Below are 15,235 nucleotides of genomic sequence, written 5' to 3' on the forward strand. Positions count from 1 at the left end.
AAAAAAAAAAAAAAAAAAAAGAAAGAAAGAAAAATAAATAGATAAAAGTCACTGAAAACAAAAAGAACAAAAAAAGTAAAGTCCTCCACTTGTAACAAAAAATAAACATTTGCCATAGATAGAGATGATAGGTAGATGATAGAAAGATGACAGATAGATAGATAGATAGATAGATGATAGGTAGATAGAGATAGATGATGGATGATAGAAAGATAGATGATGGATAAATAGGTAGGTAGATAATTGATAGAGCATTTAGTTAAGTAGTGCTAACTGCTCTGTAGACTAAAGCAAGGTTATTGTGTAGAGAGCAATGAGGTTGTACTTTTTAGATGGATATTAAAGTCTAGGACTTAGGGCTAAGATTCCGGACTAGGAATGTTTGAAAATAAACTTTGATTTTAATTAGTTATATCAATAGTAACAACCAACATTTATTGAGCACTTTACATACAGTACATGATTCTTATGGGTTGAGGTATAGTTTATCACTAGCTCTGTTTTACAGGGGAATAAACCAAGGCTTAGAGAAATTTAAAAGTTTTTTAAAATCAAGATTACAGAACTAATAAAGGTCAGAGACAGAATTCAAGCCCAGGTTTTCCTGAATCCAGTTCTGTGTTCCCACTTATAGAGCACATCCCTTTATTAAGTTTTTTAGTACACATGCTTAAGCAAAACTGCCAATGAACTATTTCTCCTCCCGCAGTTCCGGCATCTCGCCCCATCCTCACCCTCAGGACACTCAGAGTGCCCAGGGCCCAGGCTATGGTGGGGGACGTGGTAGAGCTTCACTGTGAGGCCCTGACAGGCTCTCCCCCAATCCTGTACCGGTTCTATCATGAGGATATCACCCTGAGGAACAGCTCGGTGCGTTCTGGAGGAGGAGTGTCCTTCAACCTCTCTCTGACCACAGAACATTCTGGAAACTACTCCTGTGAGGCTGACAATGGCCTGGGAGCCCAACGCAGTGAGATGGTGACACTCAGTGTTACAGGTAGGTTGGTGTTACCTGGGCTAGAGGTCCCAGTTATGGTCAATAAGGTATTTCTCTAGCAGATTGCACAAATTCTACCACTGTCAAGGAGTTTTTGAACATGCATGTCAGGGCTTAAGGCTTCTGGAGATTGGTACTGATTTTATGAGGGAAAAGGAAAGGAAATACATTTTAATCTTTGATTCTGGCAACTAGAATTGTTTTGAAAATTACAAACTATACCAGAGATAATTCAAATGGAGAAATCAGAACCTAGAAAATACCACCTGTGAGGGGTGGCACCTGTGGCTCAAAGGAGTAAGGTGCTGGCCCCATATATCAGAGGTGGCGGGTTCAAACCCAGCCCCGGCCAAAAACTTCAAAAACAAAAAAAAGAAAGAAAATACCACTTGCGTGGTATCCCAGATCTTTGCCATGGAACTCAAGTGTGGATCTCCCCACTAGGAACTCCCAGGAGCAGAACAGGCCTTGTCACTGGAGGAGCCATCTTGGGGCTGCTTAGTGTCCTTGGCCTTGCTGCCACTGCTGCCACTGCTGCTCTGCTGTGTCACTTCAGGACCCAGAGGAAATCACGTGGGTGTCTGTGTCCTCCTAGCCTTTGATGTTGTGACTTTGGCCATTGCTGTAATAATGTGGAGTTCTGTAGTGTGTCTGGTAAAGGTCAGTTATTCCTTTCTAAGTATTAAGTCATCAGTTGCAGTGCTGCTGTCACTCTGTAGGGAACAGTAACTAAAACATGAAACAAACTTGTCAGTGAAGTTCTTACCTCATGAGATTTATAGCTGAAAGCAGAGTTTTGCTTCCAATTAAAAATTATAAAATTAGCTATTTACTTTCATTCCAAAGTCACTGAAAACAAACAAAAAAAAGAGAAAGTCCTCCACTTGTAACAAAAAGTAAACACTTGCCATAGGTACTACCATAAATGTTGAGATATATTAGAATACCAGTTAAATATAGTGACATTTGGATACCACTAATAGAAAATGCCAAAAATGATATTAAAAATTTCATTTCTGGTTGTTTGTTGCTAATATGTAGAAATACAACTGATTTTTTTGTATGTTAATTTTATAACTTGAACGCTGGCTAAACTCACTAATTCTAGTATCTGTTTTGCAGATTTTATCAGATTTCCTATGTGGACTATCATGTTGTCTGCTACTAAAGACATTTTTACCCCTTCCCTTCTAATCTTAATTCCTTTCATTTCTTTTTCTTGCTTGAGTGCCCTGGTTGGAGCCTCCTGTACAGTGCTGATAGAGATGGTGAGAGAAGACGTCCTTGTTGAGTTCCTGATTATAGGCGAAGTTTTCCATCTCTCACCATTAAGGATTATTTTAGTTGTGGGCTTTGTGTAGATCTGATTTGTCTTCTGGAGGAAGTCCCTACTATTCCTAATTTGCTGAGAGTTTTTACCAAAATGCATGTTTGTCAGTGGAGAGTGGAAAGATAGATAACAGAGACTTGGGATGTATAAATAAGGAGAGGAGGGAAAGAAGTGGGTTAAAGTGCACAAACATGAAGTATGACAAAGGAATAAATCCAGTGTTTGATAGTAAACAGGGTGACTAAACTTAACAAAAACGTTTTGCAGTTAATGATGGACATCCTGAATACCTTGACTGGATCACTACACATTACATACATGTCAAAATTTCTCATGGACCCCATAAATTTGCTAAATTAAAAGTGGAGGAACAACGTAACCAGAAAAAAAAAAGAAATAAATGTTTGTCAAATGCCTTTTCTACACTGATTAAGATATAATCATGTAGTGGTTTTTAGTCTATTTATAAGGTGGATTTTTTTAAAACTTCAGATTAAAATAAGGGTACATAAAATTAGGCTGCATTATTTGCATTTCTTAAGTAAAGTCCAAATTGCAGTTGAGCCCTTCACCCAGGAGGTGTGCCATAACCCCCTGCATCATACTCAATAAGTGAGAGGTTACCACACAACCTTTCTCCTCTCCCCTTCTTGAATTTACAATCACAAACAACAACCCCAGTGCTCATCAATCCATGAATGGATCAATAAACTGTGGTGTATGTATACCATGAAGTATTATTCAGCCATAAGGAAAGACAGAGACTTCACATCTTTTGTATTTACCTGGATAGATTTGGAGAACATCCTCTTAAGTAAAGTATCACAAGAATGGAAAAGCAAGCATCCAATGTACTCAATACTAATATGAAATCAGTAGGTGAACAACCACACAAAAGAAAACCACATAAGGTGGATTTTGAATGTGGAAGCAGCTTTGCATTTCTGAGGTCAATCCAAGTTGGTAATGATTATTTGATTTGATTTTCTAAAGGTTTTTGTTTTTTTTTTGCAGCTTTTGGCTGGGGCTAGGTTTGAACCCACAACCTCCAGCATATAGGGCCAGTGCCTTACTCCTCTGAGCCACAGGCACCACCCCAATTTTCTAAAGTTTTGTTAAGAATGTTTACATCTGTGTTTACAAGGTCTATTGGTTGATAGCTTTCTTTTCTTGTCATATCTTTGTGTCAAAGTAATGCCCATTTAGTTACCACTTCTAGTATTCTTCATTCCTTTTCTATAAATCCATATTTTCACCTTATATTACTTTTGTTCTGCTGAAGGACTTGACGTGTAGTGTAGTATAGATCTGCTGGTGAACTTGATTGACATGTTATTCAAGTCTTCTATGTCTTTACTGAATTTTGTTTACTTGATCTACCTATTATTGAGATGGGGGTTTGAAATCTTTTACTATAATTGTGGATTTGTCCATTTCTTCTTGCAATACTATCAAGATTTGCTTTGAGAATTTGGTGCTCATTAGGTACATAAATGTTTAAAATTGTTATGTGTTTTTGAGTAAGTACTTTATCTTTATGAAACGACCTCCTTTAGCCCTGATAGTATCATTTATCTGTCATAATCTTTGATATTAATATATTAATATAATTAGTGTTAGCATGATATTTCTTTTCCAATCCTTTTTACTATTTGGGCTCCTGTATTTAAAGTACTTTTCTTTTTTTTTTTTTTTTTTTTGAGAAAGAGTCTTACTTGGTCACCCTTGGTAGAGTGCTATGGCGTCACAACTCACAGCAACCTCTAACTCTTGGACTCAAGCAATTCTCTTGCCTCAGCCTTCCAAGTAGCTGGGACTACAGGAGCCTGCCACAACACCTGGCTACTTTTAGAGACACTCTGACTCAGGCTCCAGCTCCGCCTGCCTTGGCCTCCCAAGTGCTGGGATTACAGGCATAAGCTGCCACACCCAGCCTAAAGTACATATTTTTTAAGATAGCATATGGTTAATTCTTGCTTTTTAAAGTCAAATATGATAGTCTACTTTTTAAATGAGGTTTTTAGACCATTTACAATAATGTAATTATTGATATGGTTAGGTATCTGTCTATTTTGCTATTTGTTTTTGATTTGTACTATCTGTTTTATGTTTTTCTATTTCTACCTGCTTTTGGATCAGTTGAGTATTTTTTATTACTCTATTTCTTTTGGCTTATTATCTGTAAGTACTTGTTTTGTTATTTTAGTGACTTTAGGGTTTATAGTATACATCTTAAACTTGTCTCTCTTCCTTATACTATGTCACTTCACCTGGAGTGTAAGAATCTTACCATGGTGCACTTCCTCTTTCCCCTCCCAGATACGTTATTATTTTGGTAAGTAATAAATTATCTCTTAAAGAGATTTACATGTAAGTAAAAATGTTAAATATTTACTCATGCAGTTACCACCTCCAATATTTGTTATTCCTTTTTGTATATCATATCTCCATCTGGTATTATTTTCTTTCTACCCAAAGGACTTATTTTAACATTTCCTGTAGTACAGGACAAGTCTGCTGGTAATAAATTATTTCAGCTTTTTATGTCTGTAAAAATCTTTGTTTTGCATTTACTTATAAAACATATTTTTGCCGACATAGAATTCTGGGTTGACAGGGTTTTTCTTATCAGTACTTTTAGAATGTTTTTCCATTCTTCTTTTCATATGTATTATTTCTGACAAGAAATCTACTGTCATCTTTATCTTTGTTCTTCTGTTACTGCTTCTCTCTCTCTCTGAATTGTTTTTCATGAAACAGGAATATTTGAATGTATGGAATCCTTTATTGGGTGGTTTGGTTGGCAAAGTTTTAAGACTTTAGATTTCGAAACGGCCAATGCTTTACTTCCTGTCTGGCCTCCATGTGACACAGGTGGCTTTTTCTTTTCTGTCAGGACAAATGTTTCTGTCCTCCCTTTCTCAGGGACCATACTGAAAATCAAGCAAATAAACAAAAAAATAAATAAAACATTTGGACCTCAATCTGATGAAAAATCTTAGGTATTTTTCTCAGTCATCCTGGTAAGCATTATCCTTTTACTTCTTACCTTTATTTCCAAGTCAATCAACGATCCTCTATCTTTCTACTTGTTTGTAAGAAAAGTGGCACCAACTGATACATGTATTTCAGAGATACTTAATATTGTCTTAAATAAGATTACATATAAAATTATGTATATGTATTTGTATTTTTTAAATATATAAAAATAATAAGAATACTAACCCCAATAGTACCTATCATAAAAAATATCATTCATTTAGAACCTATTGTATGCAGTTTTATAGTTTATCTAATTCAGTTATTTAATAAGTATAATTCAGTTGAATTCAATTGATATTATCATAATTACATTAGAGATGAAGGAGTGGAGGTTTGAGGAGTTAAATAAACTCCCCATATTTACATAGGTATCAACAATCAAGAGTCAGACATTAACTGGAATCTACCTAACCCTTGATTTTATACCCTGTCTATTGTTCATTGATGACTTGTAGAAGGCTGATTATATTTCCTAAAGTTAAAATTATTTTTTCCTCTTTCTCTCTCATCACCTATTTGGGATATGATTTGTTAATCTGTCATATACTAGAAGAAAACATTAGAATCTCAAAGTTACAGTGAATAATGTTCAAAAAATAGACTGCTCAGTCAACACAGTACCAGGGAAGGAAAGAATACTACTGTTTTATGTATCCATGTGAGCAGAAGACCCCGTGGTTCTGTCCCCCAGATCTGAGAGGATCTTTTAAGTAGTAAGCTCACTAAGGAACTAGGACAGTTTACAAAGCAGAGGGTCTCTGCCCTTCTCTTCTCAAAATATTTCCTGCTGTTCCCACCATAACAAATCTTCCCTTCTCATCATGGACCAGGCTTTTCAGAGAGGAGCTCAGACCTCCCAAACTTTTCTAAAAATGGAGAAGTCTGCTCCTTGTCTGAGTGACTCCTATAAGTTATCAAAAGGAGTGGTAAATCCATCCATCAATTCTGTAGTCAGACTAATTGGGTTGAAATTCCAGTAATGTAACATGCCAACAACTTGATACCGGGCAAGCAAATGAAACTCTCCAAACCCCACTTTCTTCATCTATATAGTGGTTTTAATAATAGTATCTGCCTTTTAAGTGCTATGAGATCATTGAGGTGACCTCCTTAGGACCATGCCTTGCCCAGGTCTCCAGGAAATGCCAGATTGTATTATAAACTACCAGCTCTCTAGATCTTGGTTTTCCCTTTTTTACACAAGGAGCTAGAATGACTCTCAGGTGCATCCTGGGACCGAGCTAACTGCCCACTGGGAAGACATTGGCTGCTGGCTGATGTGGAGAGAGATACAGGACCAGATTATGACTGTGTATCTCTAGTTTCATTGAGAAGGCCCAGGCTTATAGGCATCCTTTGGGTTCTTTTCAGGAGCATCAAGGCTGGCAATTACTTGATGTGAGCCCAGCGAGACAGCTATGGGGCCAGAGATAGAAAAAAGGCCAAGGACAGGGATGGAAACTGTGGAAGAGCCTTGTAGTGGAGCATGCCAGGAAAATTTCAATATTTCAGTGATGGAAAATTGCCATATTTGTAAGGCTGATACAGCAGGCTTCAAAATTAGATTTACCTTTTTTCAGACCTTAAGAACACTTTAAAATTTGCTCAGATGTTTAACAAATATTTATTGAGTATTTTCAACTGCTAGGCAAGGCACTGGAAATACAAAAAAAAAAAATGAAGATAAAGTTTTCAGCCTCATATAGCACATCTTTTCATGAAGGAACAAACAAGAAGCAAACACAGAAATAATTACAATACAATTTAGTAATGTTTATATTACATAGTTCTATATGTCGGTCACTTAATCCAGCCTGTTGACATCAGAGAAAGCGCTAGAGGAGGAAAGATAGATTGGAATTACCCAGGTGAAAGAAAAGGAAAAACCATGGACCTCAAATGTGCAGTTCAGCGTAGCTAGAATGGATTGGCAGGGGTCACGGCTGGAGGAGAAGATAGTTGAGCTTATTGTGGTGTTCCCCCTCTAATCATACTTGTGTAGCAATTCTGAATAAATTCTAAGCCCCTCTTGGCTTTCTGGGCCTCATTCTCCTTCTCTCTGCCCCATAGGGCTGCAGTCAGGACAAAAGGTGGATGTGGGAAAGCACTTGGCGGCCCAGAGTTAAATATTAACTTGTCCCCCTTCTGCTCCTCAGTCTCAGCTGCTCAGAGCTGCTGTTCACAGGACCATTACTGATTGAAAAATGGTTCAGAGTGAGTCTGATTCTGGCCAAATGTCTGTCAAGACCCACCTTCCTCACCTATAACATGTCATGGGGAATGGAGCTGGATGTCCCCTAGGATCTGCCACAGCTGAGGTCTAGAGCGAATGTGGTTCCCAGGGGACAGTCTAACTAACACAGGGCGTGTCACCTGCTCAGCTGGCTCACCACCAGTGTCCCTTTGCTTTGCAGGAGGACTTCCTGCCACTGGAACCTCCAGGTGAGTCCCTGCTGCTAGTGCTACTGACATTTCCATGACTGACTTACCCCCACAAGATGGGGACATGGAATCACCTGTGTCTTAAAGAGATTTGAAAAGATTTCCTGTTTCCTTTTTCATATTCTTACAAAATCCAAAACTGTGATTAGAAGGCCACTTTCATTCATATTTGTGAATGATACTTACACAAGAATGCATGTTGCATGTTATTTTTTATCTGTATTTATTTATCTGCTTGCTTAAATGTGTCCAGTATAGACTTGACCACTGCCGTCTTCATGAAGTCGTCCTTCCTAGGGCTACAACTTCTTATCCCCTCCTTCCTTGCTCCTCCACTCATCCACTCATTTGGGAAACAATCATTGAATGCCAACAATGTTCAAGTCACAATATTAACTGCAGAAGGAAATAAAATTGGGGAAAGATACCCTTATGGTAACTTATGGGAAAGTTAGATTATTTTCATATAAGGTAGGTAATTGAAAGGAAACTTTTTTTTTTTGAGACAGAGTCTCACTATGTCACCCTCAGTAGAGTGCTGTTGCGTTGTTGCAGCTCACAGCAAACTCCAACTCTTGGGCTTAAGTGATTCTCTTGCCCCAGCCTCCCAAGTAGCTGGAACTACAGGCACCCGACATAGGAACAGTCAAACTAACATCCCTGAGCTACAGGTGCCAAGCTGAAAGGAAACTTTTTTAAAAAAAGTAAAGTTCACATTCTGTGAGACTGCGGAACCATAGGAAGAGAAATAGCAGAGCATGTCACACAGAGGATGAGGGCATTATCCTCCTCTCTCTTCAAAGGACTTTATAGTTCTGACATCTAAGAGAGGCAGGATGTCACACCAAGCTGCCATAAATGAGGACTAGGGGAACAGAGGCCAGTGGGAATGGTGTGAATGTACCCCACAGTGGTTACAGCCAGCAGCTGTGGCTTAGCTGGCAGTGATGGAGGACATCAATGCTCTCTGGTGAAACTCAGCTCCCATGGTGTTAGAATTTAAGGGAGGAGGCCACAGGGACACTGTAGTGTTATCTCCAAAATGGTGGCAATAGTAGATATCAGCCCCAGCTAATTGTTTTTTGAGACAGAGTCTTACTATATCACCCTCAGTAGAGTGCTGTGGCATCACAGCTCACAGCAACCTCAAACTCTTGGGCTTAAGTGATTCTCTTGTGTCAGCCTCCCAAGTAACTGGGACTACAGGCACCTACCACAACACCTAGCTATTTTTTGGTTGTACTTGTCATTGTTGTTTGGCAGGCCCAGGCTGGATTCAAACTCACCAGCTCCGGTGTATGTGGCTGGTGCCCTAGCCATGAGCTAAAGGTGCTGTTTTAAATGTTTTAAATACATGTGAAACTTTCCCAGTGGACTCTTAGAAATATTATTCTGGGCTCAGCGCCTGTGGCTCACGGCTAAGGCGCCAGCCACATACACCTGAGCTGGTGGGTTCGAATCCAGCCCGGGCCCACCAAACAACAATGACGGCTGCAACCAAAAAATAGCTGGGCGTTGTGGCGGGCGCCTGTGGTCCCAGCTACTTGGGAGGCAGAGGCAGGAGACTCGCTTGAGCCCAGGAGTTGGAGGTTGCTGTGATGCCACCGCACTCTACCCAGGCCTCCTCTTGCTGCACACTCCTGATACTTTCTCAAAGAAGCTGTGCTGAAGCGGCTGCAATATTTTACAAGAATCATGCTGGGCTTTGTGGCTACTGACTTCTTTAAGACTCCATGTAAACCACAAATACTTCTTATCCATTATCTCTTCCCTTTTGTCACAGTTGCAGTCTCCATGAGTACCAGGTAGCTCCCTTGTCCAGACCTTCCAGGAGAGAGCCCGCCCACCAGGAGTCACTAACCCTCCCGCAGCTGCGCTCAGTGCACACCAGCGGTGAGGACAGAGGGCTTCAGCAGTGAGCCAGCGAGGGAGGAGGGGTTGAGCAACAGCCCACGGCCTGGCCACTAATTTAAAATGGCATTCCTGGCATTAGTTTGGGGATAGAAGGTGGCTACAAATTTGGAGGGTCTGGAGTGTGAGTTCTTGACTACAGACAACTACATCTTCTTTTCTTTCACAGTAAATCCGGAAGATAGTGACATAGTTTATTCCCAGATCTGGAGTTTCAAATATACAGCAGAAAACTCAGGTGAGATACTTTTTAGACAAGTAGGGGTGAGGTGGCAGTGGGTTATCCCATCCAGCAAGAGGTCTTGGATCACAGTCATCTCAAACACAAGTCCATCGTGAAGGCATTACCTGCACCTCCCGCTGCCAACCACATCCTCACCCATTCCCTGTCGTCTGTCCGTGTTGCCGTCCTGCCCCCATTACCCCACAGACTCTGAGGACAGACACTACCTATTTCACTAACATACCCACCAGCATCTAGCTCCATGCTTGGAAAGTGTAGGCCCTCTGCAATATTTTTCAAATGAAGGAATAAATAATCTAACGTGGAGACAATTGTAATTCTTTTAACTGGTCTCTTTATTTCTAGTCTTGTTCTCCTCCAGCTTTTCAACTGTCTGTTCACAACATAACCCCTTTGAGACGGACAGTGATTGCCTTGCTGAACCGTCTCCACAGCTGGCCCCTGGCCTCCCTCTGCACTCTGGCAGCTCCCCCACTCGCTGCCTTATGTCCTCCCTGGCTCCTCCCCATGTCCCTGTGTCAAGTGAAACGAGGCACCTCTGCTGCCTTCTCCAAGAGGATCTCCACGGAGGTCAGTGGCAGGTGGACGGGCAGGCGCTCAGCTGGGACAAGCAGAGGAGCAAGACAGAAATCATCGTAAAAGTCACTCTGAGCCTCTGGTGGAAGGGGAAAGGCTTTATGTTGTGTGCGGAGGGTAATTTTCTGTGAGGGTTTGGAAGAATTCAGCACAGGAAGCAGTCAAGAGCTGAGCCCAGAGGTGAAGAATGGCTCGGAGTATATTGCGAGGAGGCTGTAAGTTGGAATACGTTCTTTGCCCCCAGTCTAATAATTTTCTTTAATGCTCTTATCTGACAGCAAATCTGCCAGCTATGCATCGGGAGGACAAGGTGGGTTGCATTGCCTGACTTTCTTTCTCTCCGCCCTTCCTCTGCTGTATTCAGCTGTTCACCATCGTGCTTTCTTCTCCAGGAACATGAAATCTTTTATTCAAAATTGAAGGAGGTACCCCACAATGACTCCACAGGGCTGGCCCGCAGTAGAGACCAGACTTCTGAAGCTGATACAGGAAACTATGAAAATGTTCTATGTGCACCTCCAGCCTTGGACCGCTAGCCCCAGACCCAGCACGTCTGCAGAGACCCTGGGAGCAGCCCGTGCCCTTGCCCTGTTCTCTGCAATCACACTCCCTCTCGCTGTCCAGACCCTGCCTCCCAGCCTGAGCTGCAGGCATGGGGTCTGCACACAAGGTCTGCCAGTCTCCCCATGCCTGAGTCTCGGTGTTCTCTGGGATCAGCTTCTGGGCCAGCTCTGCATTCTGTTCCCAGTGAAGACACATGGCAGGGTGGAAGGGCCCTCAGCACCCCGGGGCTGTGAAATAGAGGAGAGAGAAACAACCTAACTGGGACCCCCACCATGACCATTTGATCTAGGTGTGATCAGAAGCTCTTAACATGCTATCTCTGTATAAACTTTGCTCTAAATAATTTGTTTCCTTTTCTGGGTAGCTGACAATGGCATTGGTGTATATTGCTATCACATTAAAAACAACCAAAACAAGGTATAGAAAAAGATCTTAAGATGACTCTGCCTCAAGTGCATTTTTATACTTGTGGGAGACATCCTCAACCAAATCCACATTAGTTATAATGAAAAATGACCTCAATGTTTCCTTAAAGTCTCTGCAGTCTGGTTTAATGTATGACCTTATGTGTGCAAAGAATGGCATTTGGTGTCATCTTTGCTCTGTGACATTGTCTAATCGTTTTCCATGCACGACCTAGTTTTTATTCTTATGAACACTCATTAATCCCAGAACAATGACCAATTCCATCTATGTGGCCTCCCCCATCCCATTCCTCTGACTCACTCCACCTGATGAAAACATATCTAGAACCTCAGGTTCACTATTCTCCTGCTCTCCTCTTTATATTGTACTAATGCATCCCTATGCTTCCTTTAAATATATATGTTTTTATATTTGTTGTTTTAACTTTATTAGTTAAAGGCTATATGAGTGTAGGTCGTTTTTTAAAACTTTTCACTTAATGTTGTATTTCTGAGATTCATTCATATTGTTCACGTTGCTATAATTCATTTGTTGTCATTGTTTAATATTTCTTTGTGGAAATATCTGGCTTGGTGTTTACCTAGTTATCACTATTCAAAAAATCATTCATCAAGTGTCTTAAATCTTGAATATGACAACAGTGGAAAAGATGCCAACAATTTTCAGTGATTAAGCCTCTTTTCTGAAATCCTAATATTCCCAAATATCTCTGAACCTCACAATCCCCAGGGACAGATGAGATCATACCATGTGTTCACATTAATCTCTGAATCTTGCCAGCTTGAGGCCCTGGGCTGGTTCACATAAGAACACCAGTCCCTTGCAAAGCATGTCTTCCTCTAATAAATATTTCTAGGAGTTCACAGGGAAAGTCTCATATCCATTTAAAACATTAGCCTGGGCTGATACCTACTATTGCCACCATTTCTGGAGAAAACACTACAGGGTCACTGTGGCCTCTTCTCTTAAATTCTAACACCATGGGAGCTGAGTTTCACCAGAGAACATTGATGTCCTCCATCACTGCCAGCTAAGCCACAGCTGCTGGGTGTAACCACTGTGGGGTACATCCACACTGTTCCCACTGGTCTCTGTTCCCCTAGTCCTCGTCTATGGCAGCTTGGCGTGACATCCTACCTCTCTTAGATGTCAGAGCTATAAAGTCCTCTGAAGAGAGAGGAGGATAATGCCCTCATCCTCTGTGTGACATGCTCTGCTGTTTCTCTTCCTATGGAAAACACAGGCCACCAGAGTAGCTGGATGTAGACAAGTCTGGGGGTCCCGGCCACCAGGCTGTCCTTGGAAGCTCTACTCCCATCTAACCCTGTTGCTAATTCAGAATCTCCATGTCAGGCTTCTTTGTGTCTTATAGTAAAATTTCTCTCAAGGACCTGTCATTTCTTACCACTGTTCATCCATTTTCTCCAATCTGAACCCAAGGGACTGACAAAGGTCAAGGCTTTCATTTTCTTTGTGATGATGCTTAGTCAGCAGGTGTGTGATGGAGGGAGGGGAAGGTCCTAACTGCGCCTGAAGCATAACCACAGTGCACCTTCTGATCTTCTGGAAAGGGAGTTACTCCTATGTGATGCTCCATCTGACTGTTAGCTCTGAATGGTCACCTGCAAACCCTGCAACCCAGAAATTAAAAATAGTAATTTTTAACGGGGAATTGGAAAGTAAAAGACATTTTCTAGCCTTTTTAATGTCTCCTTACATTAGCACCTCACCTCACTCATGGTTTGCCAAAGGGAAAGCCACATGAGAAGCTTAGATTTTGTCATAGTATATGTCCTATGTAGTATATGTAGTATATGACATAGTATATGTCATAGTATTTTGTCAATGTATAGTAAGAAGTTGGTTTTAAGATAAAATTAAAATAACCTAGAAACTAGAAGTGATGAGAAGAGGCTTCCTAGCCTTTTTAATGGTGATTAAGAATTCTGCCATTAAAAAAAAAGAGAATTCTGCCATTGCCAGGTGAATCTGGGAAGTGCAATTGAAAAGTCCAGAATATGGAAGAGTTCCCAAGATGCTCCCTTCTCTGGGAGCAACTGCTTCACCCCAGAGTCCCCATGTGCTCACAGCTCTTTCTGAGACACAATCTTCTTTGTTCCCTTTATGTGACGTGCTCCCCAACTCACGCAGCAGTTACTGAGCACCTACCATACGGCAGGTAATCATATTAACAACTAGCATTGGTGAATGTTCACTAGTCGCCAGACCCTGTGCTAAATGCTTTACATGAATTGTCTCAAAACAACCACATAGGGTAGATAGCACTGCGGTCCCATTTTATAGAAAAAAGGACTTCTGTCAGGGACAGACCATCTGGCTAGTGATTTCGTACCCAGTAAGAAGAGACAACAGGTTATCTGAATCCTCAGCATAAGGTCTCCACCAGCTTCTGCATTCACTGCCATGATTTTTCCTTTCTTGAACCACCTCATTTATGCCCTCAAATATTCTTATTCTATGAGTCTATCTTTAATTCTTTTTGTCCTCCTGTACAGTCAAACAATGAAGTACTATTCAACCAATTATGATGATAAGTATAGAATAATACAATAGAGACAAAGTAAGAAATTCATGGCTGCACTATCAATTAATTCTTTACAAGTGGGTCCTGAAACAGTTTCTATAAAGTAATATATTTACTTCATTTTTTTTTTTTTCTGAGACCAAGTCTTGCTCTGTCACCCAGGTTGCAGTACAGTAGTATAATCATAGTTCACTGCAGCCTCAGACTCCTAGGATCAACTGGTCTTTTGGCCTCAGTCTCTCAAGACCAGCTAATTTAAAAAAAAAAAAAAATTGTAAAGATGGGATCTTGCTCTGTTTCCCAGGCTGGTCTCAAATTCCTGGACTCAAACAATTTTCCTTCCTTTGCTTCCCAAAGCACTGGAATTATAGGCATGAGCCACCATGCCTGGCCAAAATTGGTCCATCTTAATAAAAAGAAAGAAGAAGGAAATGAATAAACACACAGACATGGCTATAAATGTAGATTTAGATACTATCTAAGTCCATTTGCATTGCTGTAAAGGAAAATCTGAGGCTGGGTAATTCATGAAGAAAACAGATTTATTTGGCTCACAGTTTAGCAGATTGTACTAAGAACCCGGCACAGCATGTGCTTCTGGTGAGGCCTGCTTCTACTGTGGCGGAAGTTGAAGGAGAGTCCATTGTGTCACCTGGAAAGATGAGGAGCAAAAGAGAGAGGGCAGGGGAGGGCCAGGCTCTTCTGAACAATCAGTTCTCCTGTGTTCTGACAGAGTGAGAACTCACTCATTACTTTGAGGATGGCACTGAGCCATTCATGAGGAACACACCCACCTCCCATCAGACCTCCCCCCCATTTGGGGAATCAAATTGCAATCTGAGATTTAAAGGGAACCTATATCCAAACTACATCAGATATTCATGAAACTGTGGGCAGTGGTTATTTATGGTTAATAACCCGCAGCAGCATTGTGCCAGAGAGCGGGCACAATGGGATTTTGGCAACTTTTGGTCCCCAATCTACACTCTTGACCCCAAAGCACCCAGTCTGCAGAGGGGTCCGCTCCATGGCAGCCACCTCCCCATGTCCCCTGCCATGTCAGAGAGGGAGCTCTGAGGGGGTCGCTCTCACTAGCCCTGTGACTGTGCCCTCCAGCCACTGGCCACTTCCCAGAGATCCCAGTCAAACCAGTGCCCA

General features: G+C 41.2%; 1 protein-coding gene across 1 annotated transcript in view; it reads left to right on the forward strand.

The window, feature by feature from the left end:
• The window catches only part of LOC100941686, a 60,933-nt gene extending 49,446 nt beyond the window's left edge, over positions 1-11,487 (forward strand). Inside the window, 7 exon segments of the mRNA XM_012808503.2 lie at positions 710-997; positions 1,442-1,570; positions 7,784-7,811; positions 9,595-9,704; positions 9,892-9,960; positions 10,821-10,852; positions 10,935-11,487. Coding sequence (XP_012663957.2) covers positions 710-997; positions 1,442-1,570; positions 7,784-7,811; positions 9,595-9,704; positions 9,892-9,960; positions 10,821-10,852; positions 10,935-11,078 — 800 coding nt within the window. The 3' untranslated portion in view covers positions 11,079-11,487.
• The last annotated feature ends 3,748 nt before the right edge of the window (positions 11,488-15,235 follow it).

Source organism: Otolemur garnettii, unplaced genomic scaffold, assembly GCF_000181295.1.
Source record: "Otolemur garnettii isolate 467f Iridium unplaced genomic scaffold, OtoGar3 scaffold00091, whole genome shotgun sequence".
Taxonomy (NCBI): domain Eukaryota; kingdom Metazoa; phylum Chordata; class Mammalia; order Primates; family Galagidae; genus Otolemur; species Otolemur garnettii.